Genomic DNA, 21,724 nt, shown 5'->3' with positions numbered 1-21,724 from the left:
TCTTTCTTGGCACTCCTAGATGTCCCATAAACATCACTATTGGGTCTTTTTTACGATTAAATCGGTCCATATATAGCCTAGATATCGATCTATGAAGACTGTGTAATCAAGGAAAAAACTGAGTTTTATAACGCAACGTCATTTTTTTAAATTAAAAAAGTCGACGATAAACTTTCACAAAACACTTCGAAATACTTTTGTAATGCAACTTTAGGTATTAGTAAACGTTAATAATCTATCAAAATGATCACGGGGCGATGTATATTCAATAGCTCCACGTCCTGATATCATGTCCAAATATTTCTCAACCAAAACATCCTGTCGGAGACCGGAAGAAATGTTCTGCCTCGTGTCCGTTTGACCAAGAAACAAATCCTAGGCAAATGACAAGACTGTTGACATCGTGTGGAAGCTGTAGGTATTGCAACCTTGGCCCCATTTAATGTGGTTCCCATTCAACAATAGGTTCAAGTGGCACATGGATATATTTTCCCATTTTCAGTGATCAGATTTTCCTGCGCTTTTCGATGAAACGCACGTTCTGTTATAGTCACAGCCGTGATTTAACCAGTTTTAGAAACGTCAGAGTGTTTTCTATCCACACATACTAATCATATGCATATACTATATTCCTGACATGAGTAGCAGGACACTGAAATGTTGCGCGATTTTTAACAAAAAGCTGCGGAAATGCACATGATCCATAACAGGTTTTAAGCGCTAGGCTACTTGCTTATAGTCTGTATGTAATATCAAGACTCTGGATGATTCATATCGATGTGCTGCTACAGTATCTTATGACCGAATATAACTTCTGAACATCAGAACTGGGATTACTCAACACGAACTGGAAGAATGATTTCTCCTTTAACGAGTCCGATGAGAAAGATATACTGCTCTCCTAGGAACAGGCTCAGATCCCCGTCATTTGCACGAAGAAAAGACGGAGGAAAAGAGGACTCAGATCGGGCTGACTTTTGAGAATCTGTAGGCGAGCGAGTAAACTCCCACTGCCATCAATTCTAATTGCTGACATGCAATCATTGGAAAATGAAATTGATAACCTACGTTTACGATTATCCTACCAATGGGATATTAAAGAGCTTCTATCCCAAGCCATAAGACTGCTCAACAATTAATAAAATGGCCACCGGAAAATTACATTGACTCCCCCCCTCCATTTGTTTTGTACACTGCTGCTACTCACGGTTTATTATCTATGCATAGTCACTTCCCCCCTACCTACATGTATAAATGACCTCTAACCTGTACCCCTGCACACTGACTTGGTACTGGTACCACTTGTATATAACTTCGTTATTGTGTTACTTTTTATTATTTTTTACTTTAGTTTATTTGGTAAATATTTTATTAACTCTTCTTGAACTGCACTGTTGGTTAAGGGCTTGTAAGTAAGCATTTCACGGTAAGGTCTACACTTGCATTCGGCGTATGTGACAAAAAAGTTTGATTCGATTTGATCGACTACACAACCTCTCCATATCACCAAAATGTTCCAAAACTGAGATATAGTTCGTCAGTTGTAGGGGTCCATTGTGGATTGAAACTACATTTTATTAAATAGCATAGGCTACGAGTAATAACAACTGTAAAAAAGGTGTGACCAATATTGCCCTTGTCGTCAAGCAAGTTTCCAATTGGCCAATTGTACTAATCATGTATGTATTTAAAGCAACTGCCCAATGTTTACAGATTTCAATGATATGACCTATAATTAATTACAATATGAGTGAAATCATTTTCCTTAAGAATTGTTTTAAGTATTTTAAAAGGTGTGGGCGTATACCGGTCATAAAAGAATAACACTACCTTCTCCTGCAGTGCGTCCAGGTATAGCTGAGCGTTGGTATAGTACATTGTGGTGGAGGAACGGAAGATGGTGATACCTGGTATCTCTTTAGCCTGTGGGACAAACCAACACACAAACAGGGGACTTCAATAAATGGTCGTTTTAACACCCACTGTTGAATAACCCACTGACACCCCCCTAATTACATATTACAGTTTTGTTTTATTGCTTTGGTCTTATTTTCAAAAGTATGTGATGAATTTCCCAAACTCTTAGTACAAAAGTCAACTGGTAACAATTGTAACATGGACATTCTTGCATTCAAAACCTTTCCTTGTGCATTAATTTTGTTTGTTCACCACATAACCACTGAAATCGTTGCATGACTCTATTAAAGTAAAGCAGTGTGAACTCTGCATTGTAAAAGGCAAATACTTTATATGAACATGTGCTGCAATGTGAAACATGTATTTCTAGATGAAACACTGATTAAGTTTGGTGAAAAAAAGGAACGTATGATTTTGTTGTAGTTGGTCAGTTAAATGTACTTAGAGTTTTGAAACAACTACCTTTTTGATGATCTGTTTTGGACTAAAAGTTGTGAAAATGTATCACGTGAAAATTGCACTAAAGCAATACAAAAAAAACTGTAAACAGCTCCGTTTCACCTCCTCATATGTTTCTGTATCCAGGTAGAGCTCAGTCCCAGGAACATGCCCCAGGATAGAGTACCTCGGCCTGGGAGAGAGAGCACGCACGCACGCACGCACGCACGCACGCACGCACGCGAGAGAGAGAGAGGACAGATGTTATCTTCTTTAAGAAGAAGAGAAACACAATACATTCACTGTAGAACAATGGTATTCAAAGTCCGAGTCGCGACCAGTGGGATTGCCCCAAAAATTATAATAATACGAGTACAGATTTTTGTATGGGACAAAATAAAAACATTTTGGAGAAAAAAATATATAGAGGTTATGTATTTACTGGTTTCCTTTCATTTCCGTAAGAAGTTAAAACGTAATGTAGATTAATTGTTGATGGAAAAATGTAAATGTACCGATTTTAAGGTTGTATCATATTTGGGGTGGGGTTGTGATAAATTATTGTGGAAAAAACGGGTTCCCCGCTGAAAATTTTTGAATACCACTGTTTTAGAAGGTAAATCTCTCTTATAAAACACACAAACACTTTTTAAAATGGTATTAAATGCGTAAATTTTGCTGGACCCCAAGAAGAGTAGCTGCTGCCTTGGGGATCCATAATAAATACAAATGAAATACACTCAGACTCACAGTTGTGTTCTGAAGATGACAGTGAGCATAGAGAAGCCGATGGATGCAGCTAGGCCGAGGTCCAGGTTCAGCAAGACAGTACACACCAGAGTTACCAACCACACCAGCTAGGGGACAGCAGAGACACAGGTAATCAGTATGTGGAAAACCCAGGAATCAGGGTTTCTCAAACCCCATTTCAGTCATATACGTTAATCTCAAGTTAGGATGCATGTTTTAGGATATAAATATGAAGTGTATAGATGTGTTATTCACCACTCGGACTCCCGAGTGGTGCGGCGGTCTAAGGCAAAAGGCGTCACTACAGTCCCGGGAAGGAATCTAGGATTCCAGGCTGAATCACATCCGGCTGGGATTGGGAGTCCATAGGGCGGCACACAATTGGCCCAGGGTCGTTGGGGTTTGGCCAGGGTAAGCCGTCATTGTAAATAAGATTTTGATGTTATCTGACTTGCATAGTTAAAAATAGGTGAAATAAACAAATAAATAAAACTGCTCACCAGGTCAAACTTATTGCTCTTCCAGAGTTCAGGAATGTCTTTAAACTGCATAAAAAGGCCTCTCAGGTTCACAAGCACTATACAGGCCAGGACAGCCTAGGGGACACACAAACACTCATCAGATCAGTGGTGTTGTCTGTGTTTGGATGGCGTGGAGGTGATGGAGACATAGATACCTTGGGTAGCTCCTCAAACAGTGTCCCCAGTTGCAGAATGAAGATCAGCACAAGTACTGAAGAAATCATCCCCACAACCTGACAAAATGTACAAACACACACATCAGTTAGTGTGCACGTGTAGGTAAATATTAGCAAGTGGAGGTGCATGTATGAGTGTAGGTCTTTGTGTGTTACCTGTGTCTTGCCCCCAGTGCTATCCTGGAGGAGGGTACGGGGCGGAGAAGCGGCAACAACGTGGCATTGAAAGAATCCTCCCACTATGTTACAGAGACCAACAGCCACCATCTCCTAGAAAGAGAGAAAGAAGACCAAGAGAGAAAAATAGTTTGAAAGAGAGGGGGGAGATTAGAAGAATGGAGAGGCTCAATTAAATTGGGGTTTATTTACTTGTGGCCAACCCCAGTAAATAAGTCCTAGTGCTTATTCAGTGATCTATTCAGTATGTTTTTCAAAGCTGCTGGTGTACTTCTCCTTCATACTTGACTGAACAGAGCGTGTCGGCCATTAAACATTCAGGATCAGAGAGCTGTAAGCTGGTACAGACACTGTGTGTTCCCTTCCTGTCTCACTACTTCAGAGCAAAGCAGCCCCAAGCACATGCCTCTGTTGGTCTGTGTGTGTGTGTGTGTGCATGTCCCACCTGGTTGCTGTCCACAGTGTAGCCGTGTTTTTGGCCAAAGATTTTTCCCAAGGAGATGTTAACGGCATATCCCACTATGCCAACTGCGAATGCGTCACCAACTATAGAACCCCACAGACTAACGTCAGGTGAACTGGGAGGCTGTAGTCTAAGGATAAAGAGGAAAGGGAGATGGGGAGAAGACAGGAGTGGAGAGGAAGAGAAGGAGAGATTAAAGTGGACAGGGGGAGGAAGGGATAGAGGAGAATTATGTGGTTCAAAGACACTGTAAAAATGTATCTTATTGATTACTGCCTCGCCCAGACCCATCCTCCTTCCCCAACACATCCCCTTGACTCTTGCTGCTGGTATCAAGTGTTGAAACAGGTACACAAACAAATAATGACATTGGTGTTTAACTGTGTATCTATGCACAGGATAAGTTATGATTGCTCAAAGTAACCTAAATGATCAACAAAGTGATAAAGCCCTGTAGGCTACCTAAGGTAAAGCCATGTTATGAAGAAAATGATTTGATACTTGAAAGAATGAAATTATCAATTTACACCAGTGACAATGATCAAGCTTATGAATACTGTATCCTCCATTCAGATAAGCTGCATTCAACAACTGATAGTAGCAGTTGCCACTCATGCAATCTCAAGACCATGCAGATTCAGCTAAAACACTTTTTTTTACCTTAATTTAACCAGGCAAGTCAGTTAAGAACAAATTATTTTTTTCAATGATGGCCTAGAAACAGTGTGTTAACTCCCTGTTCAGGGGCAGAATGACAGATTTGTACCTTGTCAGCTTGGGGATTTGAACTTGCAACCTTTTGGTTACTAGTCCAACGCTCTAACCACTAAGCTACCCTGCCACCCCACCCTGACATGTCCAAAACTGCCTCTTGATGAAACAGGCTGACATTTATTGGCTGTTGATAATTGTTTCACTGTCAACACACTTCTCTCTGCTCACTGTATCTGTGTTTCCTTATCTGACTTTGACATTTTTGTCTATTCACCTTATGTAGCCCGGCCCACTCGACCCAGTTCCATTCAAACGCGATTGTGTTTGTGTTTTCCTTTCACAACTTCTGTCAACGCTAGTGAATTACCTCAGAGTGGTAGCCAGCTAATAATTAAAAAACAAGCATCATTAACACATCTTAACAAATAAACAAAAACAAAACATGGCTCACATTTGGGAAAACACACAAATGGCTCTTCGGAGGTCGGATGGTATCACCGTACCCCATCCGTCCGTGATAAAATGGCCTGAAGTTCTGTATGGGGACATTTTTCATTACTTCATGCTCTTCTTGGGAGTGGATGGTTCCACTACGAAAAATGACCTCCACAGTGGTAAGGTGGGCCAAGAGGAGGGAAAAGGATTGGTATTTTTGAAGGCCGATGTTCAGCCCAGACAATCAAGCAGCTCTTACCACTCTGCTTGGGTACTTGTATCCAACAACGGATCAGTTGAGAATGTCATGATTTATTGGTTATGGTAACATGTATTTGTGGATCAACAGAACTGCTGTATTAATGAGGGAATCTGTAAGTATCCTGTCAAATCTCATGTTGGTGAAGCAAGGTAGGTTTATGCAGGTGAGGTTTATCCAGGTGAGTAGTGTCACAATCTTTTGTATTTTGTTTTAGTATGGTCAGGGCGTGAGTTGGGTGGGTTGTCTATGATTTTCTATTTCTGTGTTTGGCCTGGTATGGTTCTCAATCAGAGGCAGCTGTCAATCGTTGTCCCTGATTGAGAACCATATTTAGGTAGCCTGTTTTCCATTGTGTTTTGTGGGTGGTTATTTTCTGTTTAGTGTTGTGTTGCACCTTACAGGACTGTTTATTGTTTTGTTTTCAGTGTTCATTAAAATATGAACACTTAGCACGCTGCGCATTGGTCCTCCTCTCCTTCCCCAGACGACAAGCGTTACAGAACCACCCAACAAGAAAGGACCAAGCAGTGTGGTAACGGGCAGCAGCAGCAGCGGCCGGAATCACAAGAATCCTGGACATGGGAGGAGATTCTGGACGGCAAGGGACCCTGGGCACAGGCTGGAGAATATCGCCGCCCTAAGGCTGAGCTGGAGGCAGAGAAGGCCGAGAGGCGGTGGTATGAGGAGGCAGTGCGGCGGCGAGAGGCAGCCCCAAAAATGTATTGGAGGGACCGGGCAGGCACTGTGTTATGCCGTGAGGCGCATGGTGTCACCAGTGCATAGCCCGGTGCGGTACATTGCAGCACCTCGTATCGGCCGGGCTAGAGTGGGCATCGAGCCAGGTGCCATGAAGCCGGCTCAGCGCATCTGGTCTCCAGTGCGTCTCCTCGGGCCAGTGTACATGGCACCAGCCTTACGCATGGTGTCCCCGGTTCGCCAGCACAGCCCAGTGCAGGCTATTCCACCTCGCCTCACTGGCCTGGCTACGGGGAGCATTCAATCAGGTAAGGTTGGGCAGGCTCGGTGCTCAAGCGCTCCAGTGCGCCTTCACGGTCCGGTCTATCCGGTGCCACCTCCACGCACCAGCTCAGTCAGCCAGGAATTGGTATGTTTTGCATGGGACTGAGAGAAAGTAAGGTGTTCATCTGGACTCACAGCAAGTTGTCATCCCTGTCCCCTATGATAGGGGCTATACAAGGGTGCGTTCTGAGCCCTCTCCTGTACTCGCTCTTCACCCACAACTGCGTGGCCATGCACGCCTCCAACTCAATCATCAAGTTTGCAGACGACACTACAGTGGTAGGCTTGATTACCAACAACGATGAGACGACCTACAGGGAGGAGGTGAGGGTGTCAGGAAAATAACCTCACACTCAACGTCAACAAAACAAAGGAGATGATCGTGGACTGAAATGGTCCAACCACACAGACAGCATGGTGAAGAAGGTGCAGCAGCGGCTCTTCAACGTCAGGAGGCTGAAGACTTCGGCTTGTCACCAAAAACACTCAAAGTTTTACAGAAGAAACAAGCCTGAAACCTTGAACAAAGACTGTTGACATCTAGTGAAAGCCATATGAATTGCATAGGACCCATAGCTTTCCATTGAAAGAGCATTGGCTCTCAAAACAAAACATTTCCGGTTGGTTTTTCTTTGGATTTTCTCCTACCATATCAATTGTGTTATAGTCTCATACATTATTTTAACATTTCTACAAACTTCAAAGTGTTTTCTATCCAACGGTACCAATTATATGCATATCCTGGCTTCTGGGCTTGAGTAACAGGCAGTTTACTCTGGGCACATCAGTCAGACAGAACGTGGAGAAAAATAGACCCTAGCCGGAAGAAGTTTTTAATATTGAGTTGTTGAGCAAATGTGTATATTATGAGACTGTGGTTAGATAGAAATGTAAGAGGGAGACACAAAATGAAAGCAGGCTGTAAAGACTGTCTTCGGGTGAAAGAGAGGAGGACCAAGATGCAGCGTGAATATAATCCATATTTAATGGGAATACTTAAACAATGGACAAAATGAACGAAGACGATACAGTCCCGTAACGTGAACACTAAACACTGGCACACTGAAACAGGTACAATCACCCACAAAATACCCAAAGAATATGGCTGCCTAAATTTGGTTCCCAATCAGAGACAACGATAGACAGCTGCCTCTAATTAAGAACCAATCTAGGCAACCATAGACTTATAAAAACACCTAGATAGGTTACACCCCCAGACAAGACACATACATCACCCATGTCACACCCTGACCTAACCAAAATAACAAAGAATACTAAGGTCAGGGTGTGACACAGGCAAACTGATCAAGCGTTTGGCTTACCTATCACTGATGACTGCCTGACCAACACCCGATGCTTCTTCATCAGTGGAGCATCGTAGCCAAGCCATTTTTTGGGGTAAGGATGCTCCACTGTAGGCTTCTTGTAGGAGCACACAAAGGGACGTTTTGGTGATTTCTTTAGGTTCAACGCTTTGAGCCAGAGCCGCAAAGACTCTGCGTCTTTAGGAGATGGATGCAGGTCGCATGGGGCTCCACGGGTACATTCAGATCGACGTAGAGGTTGGTGTTCAAAACATTGCTGTTGTAAAAATTGCCTCTTCATCCAATTATTGAGACTTGTACTGAACATATAATGCTTGTCATGTTGATCAATTTTAGGATTTTGTGCGATTCTGTTAGTGTAAAACTATCAAGCTCTCAACTAAAAGTACCACTTTGCATGCGCTAGCGTCGCACAAATGTTGCCGGAAATAGAAACACAATTGCTACGATCACTGTGACGTTCCAGAACAAGGTGAATAGGATGACTCTTTCCCAATGAACTACACCATATCACCTTCCCCTATCTTCCCTCTCCTCTTCTCCTGTGGACTCAACTGACCTTAGAACTCCCCTACACACCCACAAACACTAATGCATAAACACTCACCCTTTGGGGATCTGTCCGATGACGGCCACTTTGTATAGGCTGCTCAGTTTGCAGTAGTAAGAGATAAGTGTTGCTACTATGATCTGTAACACACACATGGACACACATAAGTTACCATGCTCACAATAACACAACATCGCCTGTCCTGTTGTGTACATGTGTATTTGTGAGTAAATCATTATTTCAGACCCTGTGTGGCTTTGCTGTGTTCGGAATCCATGCACAAAAACAGGCCGATTATTTAACACAACTAATCATTTTACCGGATCAATGTGATGAACTGGGCACATGCACACAGAGAGACACATACACTTCTCTTGATTATGTGCAAATACGGAAAATTAAACTGAAAATAGGATGAACCACTTTCTGGCCTTACTCTCCTATCAGCCAAGGTGACAGGTTGCCCTCTAGAGGTTTTCACTAGACGTGTCGTTCAAGAGACCAAAAGAGAGGAATGAGGAGCAAAAGACTTAATTGATTGTATGACAAATAAACAGAGGTGTTAGATGTAGAGCAGGGTTTCCCAAACTTGGTCCATGTGTTTGTTTTTTCCCTAGCACTACACAGCTGACTCAAATAACCGAGTTTGGTTAACCCTGGTGTAGAGGACTTACCGTTATGAGTTCTATTGGAACGGGCACAGGCATTTTCTTCTCAAAGTAAATGTTGAGTTCTTTGACCGCTATGAGGACCGCCAAGGCCACTAGAGTTACCACCACGGCCGCAATGTTAGTCTCTGGCAGATGTCTAAAGATATCTATTAGGAGCTAGAGAGAGAGACAGAGAGAGAGAGACAGAGAGAGAGACAGAGAGAGACAAAGAGAGACAGAGACAGACAGACAGAGAGAGAGAGAGAGAGAGAGAGTTTCTGCAAACATGCAGCAGTTGGAAAACATTTATGACTGTTGTACGTGTGAATCATCTGTTTGTGTGTGGATGTGTTGTGTGCACTCACATAGACCTGAGACAGAGGTCCGGAGAAGCGTCCAACGCGGATCCCAAAGAGGCTTGGGAGTTGGGAAAGTACCACCTGTATACCTGCTCCTGTCATGTAACCACGTACCAGGGGATCTGACAGGAACGTCACCACAAAACCAAACCGAATCATGCCCAGCAGAAACAGAAAGATCCCACTCAGAAAAGTGGTGCTGGCTGCTATCTGTACTCTTAAGGCATCCCGGGCTACTACATCTAGAACTTGAGTCCCATTGGTTCCATTTAGAGTCATGAAGTTACTGTTTGGGGCCAGCCTCTCTGTTGTGGTGCCTATCATGATGCTGGTCACAGCAAATGTGCCTGAGGGAACACACACATTACACACACAAAATCATGGTAGGGAAATCATTAGCATATTCCTTTGATTACAACTTTCATATTCTCTCTCTTTCTCCTTCCCCCCTTCCACACTCTGTCTTGCCTATGGAGATGTGTCTGGAGGTGCCAAAGATGCAGTACGTGAGTACAGGGTAGAAGGAAGTGTAGAGGCCATACACTGGGGGCACAGAGGCCAGCAGAGCATAGGCCAAACCTGGGGAAACATTAAAGAAATGTCAGTGTTCATAGACTTCACAAAATAGATAGTTATCATATAGTATTCTCAGCCCAAAGAGATGCAACACTAACTTGAGATCAACAACGTATCAATGAAAGATTTACATGTGGTTACATGCAGTGGCTTAAAGTGACTAAGTACTCAGTGGTGTAAAGTACCACTTAAGTAATTTATATGGGTAGACCTATCTGTACTTTAATATTTCTATTTGTCACAACTTTTACTCAATTACATTCCTAAAGAAAATAATTTACTTTTTAAACATTTACCTTCACCCCCCAAAAAACTGGTAACATTTTTAATGCTTAGCAGGACATGAACTGTCCAATATATTCACTTATCAAGATAACATCCCTACTGCCTCAGATCTGGCGAACTCACTAAACACAAATGATTCATTTGTAAATTATGTCGGATTGTTGTTTTTTTATGCTGCTGTCTGGTTGGCTTAATATAAGCATTTAACTTTACTTACACTCAAGAAAACAATTGGTACTTTTGAACTTACAGTAAATACATTTTCAAATAAATAGTTTAGACTTTTACTCAAGTAACTGGTTAACTTTCACTTGAGTCTTTTTCTACACATTTTGGTCAGGTTTGACTATTTAGTACTTTTCCCATCATGTGTTGTTGATTTCAAGTTAGGATTGGGCCCTGTGTGTGTTCAAACAGTAGAGGTGGTACAGACCCATAGGCAGGTGCATGATGCCAACGCTTATGCCAGATATGAGGTCTCCCAGTGCGTCTTGTCTCACTGAGTAACGAGGCAGCCATGACAGGATAGGTATAAAGCTCAGCACAGAACGCTTCAGCTTGGGCACTGAACACCTGCGACCAGGGGGAAGAGTTGGAGAAGTGGAGAAAAGAATAATACATTTTTGTTATCCATTTGTGTTTCCGCTGTGTGTTGAATAGGGCATGCAGGCAACTCAGCTCCTTGAGTGCCACAGTGAGTGCAGGGTTTTGTTCCATTCCATCTCTTACACTTCTAATTAAACTGACCAGGAGTCTTAGAGCTAGGCTGGAACATTAGCCAAGCACACATGATGGCAATTCAGGACCAGGTTTCATCTCCTTTGGTGGCACATAGAGCCTGTTAACACCGTGCCATAGGGCTGTAGTTACAATCGAGGCGGGAAAGGGAGTAAGCCTACATAGAACATTTTGTAGAATTTCATCTTTTTTCAAAATCCTATCACATTGACCATATTATTTTGGGGAAGCACAATTGATTCTGAGTTTGAGCATATCAAACTATTAATAAGATGTGTACGCTCAGATTTTGTATAAATCACTTGCGCTGCTCGCGGTTTGAAGTCCACAATGTACGGGGGAGGTAGTAAGGCAGGGTTCCCCAACTGGCGGCCTACTGGCCGAATTTGGCCCACGAGTGGTTTTATTTGTCTTATGTCATTAGACACAAAAGACTATAAAAACACCAGGAAATCAGCTCCAGTGATTTACATTTTTGAAATCTGTTCCAAAGTATTCCCACTTAGAGTGACATGATCATATAAAAATGCAAGAAAGTTTTGAAATTATTATGCTTTAGTCAAATATTATATCTGTTTGCGATTCTTGCGGTCAAATTGACTTGTTCCGGCCCCCCGACCATCCACCTAGTTGATACGTGTTCTATGGGTTGAGCTACATGGTGATGAACTTAGAGATCAGCCATTTAAAACCAGCAACTGTTTTTGCCGCTTCTGCCATAGACTCCTGGTCAAGTCCCGTTCTGAGGCATTGTAAAACCAGACGTCTTGATACAGGAAGAGCCGGCTGGTAGACGAGACTATTACTTTTTTAAGAGCAGTAACTTTGGGCTATTTACTGTATCTATTAGTGTGCTTGCTGAAGGCAAGAACACTAGATTTCATGCATACTCATGTTATTAGGTGTGCTTGCTGAAGGAAAAGCACAACTTTAGATTTCTATCTTAGTCTTATTATTATTATAAAAAAAGTTTGCTTCGCTACCACACCCAGTGGGCCTCGGGATCATGTCATGGTATCTCTGTGCATTCAAATTGACATGAATAAAATGCAATTGTGAACATTGTCCATAGCTTATGCCTGACCATACCATAACCCCACCATCAACATGGGGCTACTTTTGCACATTTGTTGTTGTCTGGGTAAGGGAAATGCATTGAGAAGAGAGAAGAGTCGATGTGTTATAGAAGATGAGACATTGAGGATTCTAATTAAGACCGTGTTGATATCATACAATCAAACCACACACCCATGAGTGCAAATGTCTACATCACATTTCCATATTTGAAAACTCATGTAATTTACAGTATCAACGTTTATGATTGTTATGCTTAATCCACAGTTGCAAGGATCTTATACACTGGGTTGTCCTGAACCGAATAAGCATGTGTTTGTCTTATTGTGATTTGCTGCGGAAAAGGTCACTTGAATGCTCTCATGACTCCATTCTATGTGCACAAAAATTACAATCTGTTTCTCTGGATTGCCTTTTGAAAGCCTACCACTGTAAGATTGTATTTTATAACTTGTCCGCAATAGAATAAGCTTTCAAATGATGCCCACGTGCTCATACAGCGATGACATAACTCCTTTGGCATAGAGTTATCAGGCTGTTGATTGTTGCCTGTGGAATGTTGTCCCACTCCTCTTCAATTCCTGTGCGAAGTTGCTGGATATTGGCGGGAAGTGGAACATGCTATCGTACACATCGATCAAGAACATCCTAAACATGCTCAATGGATGACATGTCTGGTGAGTATGCAGGCCATAGAATAACTGGGACGTACACCTTCCACGAATTGTGTACAGATCCTTGCGACATGGGGCCGTCCATTATCATGCTGAAACATGAGGTGATGGCAGCGGATGAATGGCACGACAATGGGCCTCAGGATCTCATAGTATCTCTGTGCATTACAATTGACATGAATGAAATTCAATTGTGATTGTTGTCCATAGCGTATGCCTGCCCATACCATAACCCCACCGCCACCATGGGGCACTCTGTTCACAATCAGCTTGCCCACACAACGCCATACATGCTGTCGGCCATCTGCCCAGTACAGTTCAATCCGGGATCCATCCATTTTTTATTTATTTTACTAGGCAAGTCAGTTAAGAACAAATTCTTATTTTCAATGACGGCCTAGGAACAGTGGGTTAACTGCCTGTTCATGGGCAGAATGACAGATTTGAACCTTGTCAGCTCGGGGATTCGAACTTGCAACCTTTCGCTTACTAGTCCAACACTCTAACTACTAGGCTACCCTGCCGTCCATGAAGAGCACACCTCTCCAGTGTGCCAGTGGCCATCAGTTACGACGCCGAACTGCAGTCAGGTCAAGACCTTGGTGAGGACGATTAGCTTCCCTGAGACAGTTTCTGACAGTTTGTACAGAATTCTTTGGTTATGCAAACCCACAGTTTCATCAGCTGTCTGGGTGGTTGGTCTCAGACAATCCTTCAGGTAAAGAAGCCGGATTAGGAGGTGCTGGGCTGGCGTGGTTACACGTTGTCTGCTGAATATTGAATGTACAGCCAAATTCTCTAAAACGACATTGGAGGTGGCTTATAGTAGAGAAATTAACATAAACATCTCTGGCAACAGCTTTGGTGGAAATTTCAGCAGTCAACATGCCAATTGCTCCTTCAAAACGTTGTGTTGTGGTACAAAACTGGACATGGCCTTTTATTGTCCCCAGCATAAGGTGCACCTGTGTGATGAACATGCTTCTTGATATGCCACACCTGTTAGGTGGATGGATTATTTTGGCCAAGGACAAATGCTCACTAACAGCAATGTAAACAATTTTGTGCAACATTTTTGGAAAAATATGCTTTTTGTGCTTATGGAACATTTCTGCAATCTTTTATTTTAGCTCATGAAACATCTTACATGTTGCGCTTATTTTTGTTCAATACCCACTCAAAAAGACAACCAAAAGTGTCACTGCGCTTTTAACCATTTTAAAGCACAACAAAGTTATGTGCAGATTATTAAAGCAAATGTGATCTCCACAGACCTGCAACCTTTGCATGCTATCTTGAACATGCACACTTTCTAAGATTACATAAGAGGATATTTATAGTTACAGTAAACTTCAAGACAAATGTGTCCATGGATGTCTTTCTAATTTTAAGGTTGAATAAATACTGTTACAATAGTAAGATAGTGTAAGTAACAACAACATTTTCCAGGAGATAGACACATCTGATATGGGCAAAAAGCTTAAATTCTTGTTAATCTAACTGCACTGTCCAATTTGAAGTAGCTTTACAGTGAAATTGCGCCTAATCTGGAATAATACATTGTGACCTTTTTCTTGCATTTCAAAGATAAAAAAAACCCTCATGTTTTTTCTTTTTATTATCTTTTACCAGCTCTAACGTGTTTGAGCTACATTAATTTCACATTTCCACAAACTTCAGTGTTTCCTTTCAAATTGAATCAATAATATGCATATCCTTGCTTCACGACCAGTTATATTTGGGTATGACTATTATGCGAAATTTAAAAATAAAAAAAGGGTCCGATCCTCATATTTTTCTTAAAACTGCATTGCTCATTAAGGGCGTGTACTCTAAGTAAGCATTTCATGTATCTGGTTGAGAGAATGCCAAGAGTGTGCAAAGCTGTCATCAATCAAAGGGTGGTTTCTTTGAAGAATCTCAAATATTCAATATACTTGAATTTGTCTAACACTTTTTAGGTTACTACATGATTCCATATGTGTTATTTTATAGTTTACTATTATTCTACAATGTAGAAAATAGCAAAAAATAAAGAAAAACCCTTGAATGAGTAGATTTGGCCAATCTTTTGACTGGTACAGCATACAAAAAGATTAACTCAACATGTAAAGTGTTCTTCCCATGTTTCATGATTTGAAATAAAAGATACGTAATAAACTGCGTTGTTGTGCACAAATTTGTTTACATCCCTGTTAGTGAGAAATGTATCCTTTGCCAAGGTAATCCATCCACCTGACAGGTGTGGCATTTCAAGAAGCTGGACAAACATCATGGACATTACACAGGTGCTGGGGACAATACAAAGATACTCTACCATGTGCAATTTTGAAACACAACACAATTGCACAGATGTCTCAAGTTTTGAGGGAGCGTGTAAATTGCATGTTCACTGTAGGAATGTCCAACAGAGCTGATGTCAGAGAATTGAATGTTAATTTCTCTACAATAAGCTGCCTCCAACGTTGTTTAAGAGAATTTGGCAATATGTCCAACCAGGCTAAAAACCGCAGACCACATGTAACCATGACAGCCCAGGACCTCCACATCCGGCTACGTTACCTGAGGGATCGTCTGAGACCAGCCACCAGGACAGCTGATGAAACTGAGGAGTTTTCGGTATATAAAGTGCATTCGGAAATGTATTCAAACCCCTTGACTGTTTCACATTTTGATACGTCACAGCTTTATATTAAAATTATGTATTTTTCCTCATCAATCTACACGCAATACCCAATAATGACAAAGTGAAAACAGGTTTTTACTTAAGTATTTAGACCCTTTGCTATGAGATTCATCTAAGATACATCCTTGAGATGTTTGTACAACTTTAATGGAGTGGTGAATTCAATTGATTGGACATGACTTGGAAAGGCACACATCTGTCTATATAAGGTCCCACAGTTGACAGTGCATGTCAGAGCAAATACCAAGCCATGAGGTCGAAGCAATTGACCGTAAAACTCAGAGATAGGATTGTGTCGAGGCACAGATCTGGGGAAGCGACCCCCAAAAAATTATGCAGCATTGAAGGTCCCTAAGAACACAGTGGCCTCCATCATTCTTAAATGGAAGATGTTTGGAACCACCAAGACTCTTCATAGAACTGGCCTCCTGGTCAATCGGGGGGGAAGGGCCTTGGTCAGGGCCCCTGACCAAGTATTCCAATGGTCACTCTGACAGAGCTCCAAAGTTCCTCTGTGGAGAACCTACCAGAAGGACAACTATCTCTGCAGCACAATCGGGCCTTTGTGGTAGAGTGGCCAGACGGAAGCCACTCCTAGGTAAAAGGCACATGATAACAACAGTGCCTCTTAAACCTCAGGAGGCTTGTTATCTAAAACCCTGACAAACTTTTACTGATGCACAATCTAGAGCATCCTGTCAGGCTGTATCACCACCTTATACGGCAACTGCACCGCCCTCAACCGCAAGGCTATCCAGAGGGTGGTGCGGTCTGCACAACACATCACTTTGGGCAGACTACCTGCCCTCCAAGACACCTACAGCACCCGATGTCACAGGCCAAAAAGATCATGAAGGACAACAACCACCCGAGCCACTGCCTGTTCACCCTTCTACCATCCAGGTCAGTACAGGGGCATTAAAGCTGGGACCGAGAGACTGAAAAACAACTTCTATCTCAAGGCCATCAGACTGCTAAACAGCAATCACTAACTCAGAAAGGCTGCTGCCTACATAGAGACTCAAATCACTGGCCACTTTAAACATTGCCACTTTAATAATGTTAACATATCTTACATTACTCCTCTTATATGTATATACTGTACCTTGTACCATCTATAGCACCTTGCCTATGCTGCTCAGACATCGCTGATCCAAATATTTATATGTAAATATTATTATTCCATCCCTTTAGATTCGTGTGTATTAGGTAGTTGTTGGGAAAATGTTAGATTACTTGTTAGATGGTGCCAGAAGAAATGGCAGCAGTTTTACGGGATGCATACTACCTCAATCGGGCCGACCAACCAGTGCCCCAGCACATTGGCTAACCTGACTAACGGGCTATCTGCATTGTGTCCCGCCACCCACCACCCGCCAACCACTCTTTTATGCTACTGCTGCTCTCTGTTCATCATATATACATAGTCCCTTTAACCATATCTACATGTACATACTACCTCAATCAGCATGACTAACCGATGTCTGTATGTAGCCTCTATGCTTTTATAGCCTCACTACTATATATAGCCTGTTGTTTTAGTCTTTACCCACCTATTGTTCAGCTAACACCTTTTTTGCACTATTGGTTAGAGCCTGTAAGTAAGCATTTCACTGTAAGGTCTACCTACACCTTTTGTATTTGGAGCACGTGACAAATAAACTTTGATTTGATTTGAATTCAACATATTAATTACTAACTTGTAGAATAAATGTGAAATCAACAAAAGCTTGAAGCCCTAGACCTATTTTCAATTTTTTTGTTGAATCCTGGGTTGAATTCAAATGATAGCTACATGGGCCTAATAAGCATGATTGATGATATGATTGATAAAGTATGTTTACTTTTCATTTGCTCTGTTAAATCTACCCTTTAAAATGACTACGATTGCAGTAGTGAATGTAGAGTTTTTAAGTGGAGACCCATTTATGCAAGGTTTGTCTATGTTGAAAATTGGTTACCATGACATAATCCCGTTAAATCAGTCTACATTGATGACTTTTGCAAATCCAATGTATTTTACTAAATTCCACATCACAATACGTTGACAAATTACATTGAAACAACATTGATTCAACCAGTTTGTGCCCAGTAGGAAGTTACTATCTTACCTGAGGGAATCTTTCACCCGTTCCTTCAGGGGAGGTCTGGTGGAGTGAGTCCGTCTTCTGGCCAACTTGTCCAAGCATAGCTCGTTCATAACATCCCTCTCCACGTAAAACTCCCCAGCCCTCTGCTCCTCAACTCCCATGGCTGTCTTCCAACACTGAATGTCTGTGTGTTTATTGCTTTGTGTGTCTCTCTCTTTTCTTTCTGTCTATGTCTCTTTGTCTGTCCTTCTAGTCTGAAACAGTGTACAGAGTCTTGTTCCAAAACAACAGAGGTCTCACAATTATCAACAAACTGTCAAACACCCTGATAAGAGGTACAAAAAAAGCTACTCTATGTTCCAAGCTAGACTGAGTGTACTCCTGGCTGTATCTCAGTTGGACCTTCCTCATACCTGGGTGCAGGACACAATCCCTGATATTCTGGTTCGAACAGAGACTTGGCTGACTGATTCGGTCTCGGATAAGGACATTGAGATTTGTGGTTAAAATATCTTCAGGAGTGATATATTGTAAAAAGGGAAAGGAGTGGCTGTTTATGTACAAACAACACACATGGCATCATGTTGTCTAAATATTACTGTTCCCAAGAAAATTAGCTGGTTATAGAAAAGCCAAATAAACCCAAATACACATTTATTTGTTGCTGGGATTTACCACTGTGATTACTGAAAACAGAGGATGGATCAACAACATTGCAGTTAGTTACAGTATGGGATCTTACTTTGAGACAGGAAAATAATCCTGCAGGAAATGTGAATTATTACGTGGATTGTAATAAATGTGTTGATACATTTTTCGGGAAGGGAAAATCAAGTCTGAAACTTCAAAGGAAATTACAAACTTCAGAAGAATTTTTCAACCTCAAATACACTACACATTTTATGTCAGGGTGATCTAATGAATAACAGTTCAGGTAATAACTTTTCTAAATGTTTTTCAATTTTGTTAATAATCAAACTGGTTAATGTAATAACTTGCCGGCTAATGTAAAAAAAAATGTAATAAGTTATTACATCAACCAGTAGTTATTGATGTTTTTGTCATTGTGTTCTTGACACGAGGCACAAAGTACACCTACAATAGGAGACATGTTTAATTTATTATTTAATGTTCTGGGTTTATTTTAATTTCATGTTTAGTGGTTTATCGAGGTCGCTTGTAGTGTTGACAGCGCTTACTTATACTGAGGCTGCCTCAATACCCCAGCCCTAAGTTCACTTCAATAGGGGGGGCCATAGTCTTTGAAATGTTCAAACACATTCCCCAGTTCAACGAGGTCCTTACACATCAATCATCATGACAGCTTTACTTCAAAGGAACAGTTGCACTATCTGGATAAATAAGAACTCACTCTATAGCGTGAGAATTTCCTGACAGGATGTACTTATATGGGCATAAGCCCTCACTCATACCGTGAGAACTTCCAGACAGGATGTACTTATATGGGCGTAAATAAATCACACGTGTGACGTGTCCCGCCTACTGTAGTCTCTCTAATAATAAAACTGGTTAAAGTAATAACTTGCCGGCTAATGTAATAAAATGTTGAAAGGTTAATTTAACAACTTTTTACATCAACCAGTAGTTATTAAGTAACAACTGGTTTGATGAATAATGTAATAACTTCAACCGGTGTAATAAAATACCAAAATCAATGTTTTTATGTACTATTTCCTTCAGTTTGATAAACATAACACCACCAACAAGCTGTCATGACGTGGCCCTTTCTGGGTGTAGATCGTGGCTTCCCCCTCTCTCACTCTCTCCTTCACCCAAGTTGTGTCTCAGGTCGTAAATTCCTGGCGGAGACTCTCTCTCCCTTTTCATGCAGAGAGAGACCACAAAGTGAACAAAGGATTTCACATGGCCAAACTCCTAAATCCCCAAAATGAAACTATATGTCCACTTGTGAGAATGTGGGAAGGGTCCGTGGACACTTAAGGGACAGCTTTGTTGAGTGGGTTTCATTTGGTGACCTAACAAAGGACAGGAAACACACATGACTATATCTCGGAATGTGTATATTTCTCAATAATGGTGTTTGCGTCTAATTCTTGTATAAAATGAATGAGTTAATATGAAACTATTTGTAAAATGATGTAATGTGATGGTAACCTTTAATTTTTTGAGAACTGTATTCCCTGTAAAGTTTAATTAGTCAGCGGCCATGCCCCCGTGAGCACAGACATGATCTGGCGTCATGGAACCAGCTTCTTCTACTGTTACGAATAAAAGCCCCTACAGGCTAAGCAAACCCACAGAATGAGCTGTGATTGCGAATAGTTAAAACCATGCATACCTCGGTGTAAGCTGAGGTGGCACAGGTTTGAGTACCAAGACTAGAAAACCATACTACGCTGAGCATTGGCTACACGGCTGGAAATCGTTAAACTCTGAGACTATTGATCCCTACAGAATAAGAGCAAATCTTAGATACTAATTACTAGTCTGCAGATAGATATTTGGTAAACCTGGGATGAACATTTCTGAATGGTACTCTGAAGTATCCATTCAAACCATAAAAGACTGATCTCCAGGGAAACAGAAAAAGAGAGACTCGGATGAACTCTCCAGCAGACGGACCGGATTCCAAAAGAGAAGACAACAATGACACACCTTAAATATGTACTTGCAATTATTCTCTAATGAGCGGCCATTCATGTGCGAAGGATTAGCATCTCAATGTATTTAATTATAGACTGTGTAATGAATCCATTTTGTCTTTCTCAGTCCACACCCCCTTCCCTTTGTCCACCAAGCCGTCATATCGGTTTAGCCCACTAGGGAATCTTGCCTACCATTGTTAGTAACCAATATCTACTGTTTGTTTATGCAGTTCATTAATGGAAGACTAATTGATCAGATATTAAAATATCTGAAGAGTTATATTCGGAAAAGTATCATTTTGTATAATTTTTGTATTTTCCATGGTGCCCCGACTTCCTAGTTAATTAAAGTTACACAAGTAGTTTAATCCCGTAATAATTACAGATAATTGATTTGATAAAATAACAGTCTTCACCTTTAATGTTCCCAAAGACACGACAAAGCATACTCATGCACATCATACAGTAATACGCAAGAAATTCACAAGCACTCATTGAAATGTAGGCTACACACATGCACAGTCATAGAAACGCACGGTGTGTGCTGCTTGGTCCTTGGTTGGTGGGTGTTTCTGTAACGGCATATCTCCTCTTCGTCTGAAGAGGAGTAAGGATCGGATCAAGATGCAGCGTGGTAAGTGTCCATAACTTTAATCAAAGAAAGCAGTGAAAACTGAATATCAAATCAAATTTATTTATACAGCCCTTCGTACATCAGCTGATATCTCAAAGTGCTGTACAGAAACCCAGCCTAAAACCCCAAACAGCAAGCAATGCAGGTGTAGAAGCACGGTGGCTAGGAAAAACTCCCTAGAAAGGCCAAAACCTAGGACGAAACCTAGAGAGGAACCAGGCTATGTGGGGTGGCGATTATAACAGAACATGGCCAAGATGTTCAAATGTTCATAAATGACCAGCATGGTCAAATAATAATAATCACAGGCAGAACAGTTGAAACTGGAGCAGCAGCACGGCCAGGTGGACTGGGGACAGAAAGGAGTAATCATGCCAGGTAGTCCTGAGGCATGGTCCTAGGGCTCAGGTCTTCCGAGAGAGAGAAAGAAAGAGAGAATTAGAGAGAGCATACTTAAATTCACACAGGACACCAGATAGGACAGGAGAAGTACTCCAGATATAACAATCTGACCCTATCCCCCCGACACATGAACTACTGCAGCATGAATACTAGAGGCTGAGACAGGAGGGGTCAGGAGACA

At 41.6% G+C, this 21,724-nt stretch overlaps 1 protein-coding gene across 1 annotated transcript in view; it reads right to left on the bottom strand.

Annotated features, from left to right (window-relative positions):
* LOC115102887 (solute carrier family 26 member 6-like) overlaps positions 1-18,272 on the bottom strand; it is a 32,474-nt gene extending 14,202 nt beyond the window's left edge. Inside the window, exons 1-13 of the mRNA XM_029623302.2 lie at positions 17,902-18,272; positions 11,052-11,191; positions 10,226-10,336; positions 9,764-10,104; positions 9,423-9,575; positions 8,806-8,888; positions 4,425-4,572; positions 3,959-4,072; positions 3,782-3,859; positions 3,606-3,701; positions 3,106-3,212; positions 2,479-2,548; positions 1,831-1,923 (exon numbers count right to left, since the gene is read on the bottom strand). Coding sequence (XP_029479162.1) covers positions 1,831-1,923; positions 2,479-2,548; positions 3,106-3,212; positions 3,606-3,701; positions 3,782-3,859; positions 3,959-4,072; positions 4,425-4,572; positions 8,806-8,888; positions 9,423-9,575; positions 9,764-10,104; positions 10,226-10,336; positions 11,052-11,191; positions 17,902-18,041 — 1,674 coding nt within the window. The 5' untranslated portion in view covers positions 18,042-18,272. The remainder of the gene's footprint in view (positions 1-1,830; positions 1,924-2,478; positions 2,549-3,105; positions 3,213-3,605; positions 3,702-3,781; positions 3,860-3,958; positions 4,073-4,424; positions 4,573-8,805; positions 8,889-9,422; positions 9,576-9,763; positions 10,105-10,225; positions 10,337-11,051; positions 11,192-17,901) is intronic.
* Positions 18,273-21,724: the final 3,452 nt, after the last annotated feature.

This window comes from Oncorhynchus nerka, linkage group LG20 (assembly GCF_034236695.1).
Source record: "Oncorhynchus nerka isolate Pitt River linkage group LG20, Oner_Uvic_2.0, whole genome shotgun sequence".
Taxonomy (NCBI): Eukaryota; Metazoa; Chordata; class Actinopteri; order Salmoniformes; family Salmonidae; genus Oncorhynchus; species Oncorhynchus nerka.
The sequence above is the reverse complement of the archived record's forward strand: the minus strand, read 5'-3'. Positions and strand labels throughout refer to the sequence as shown.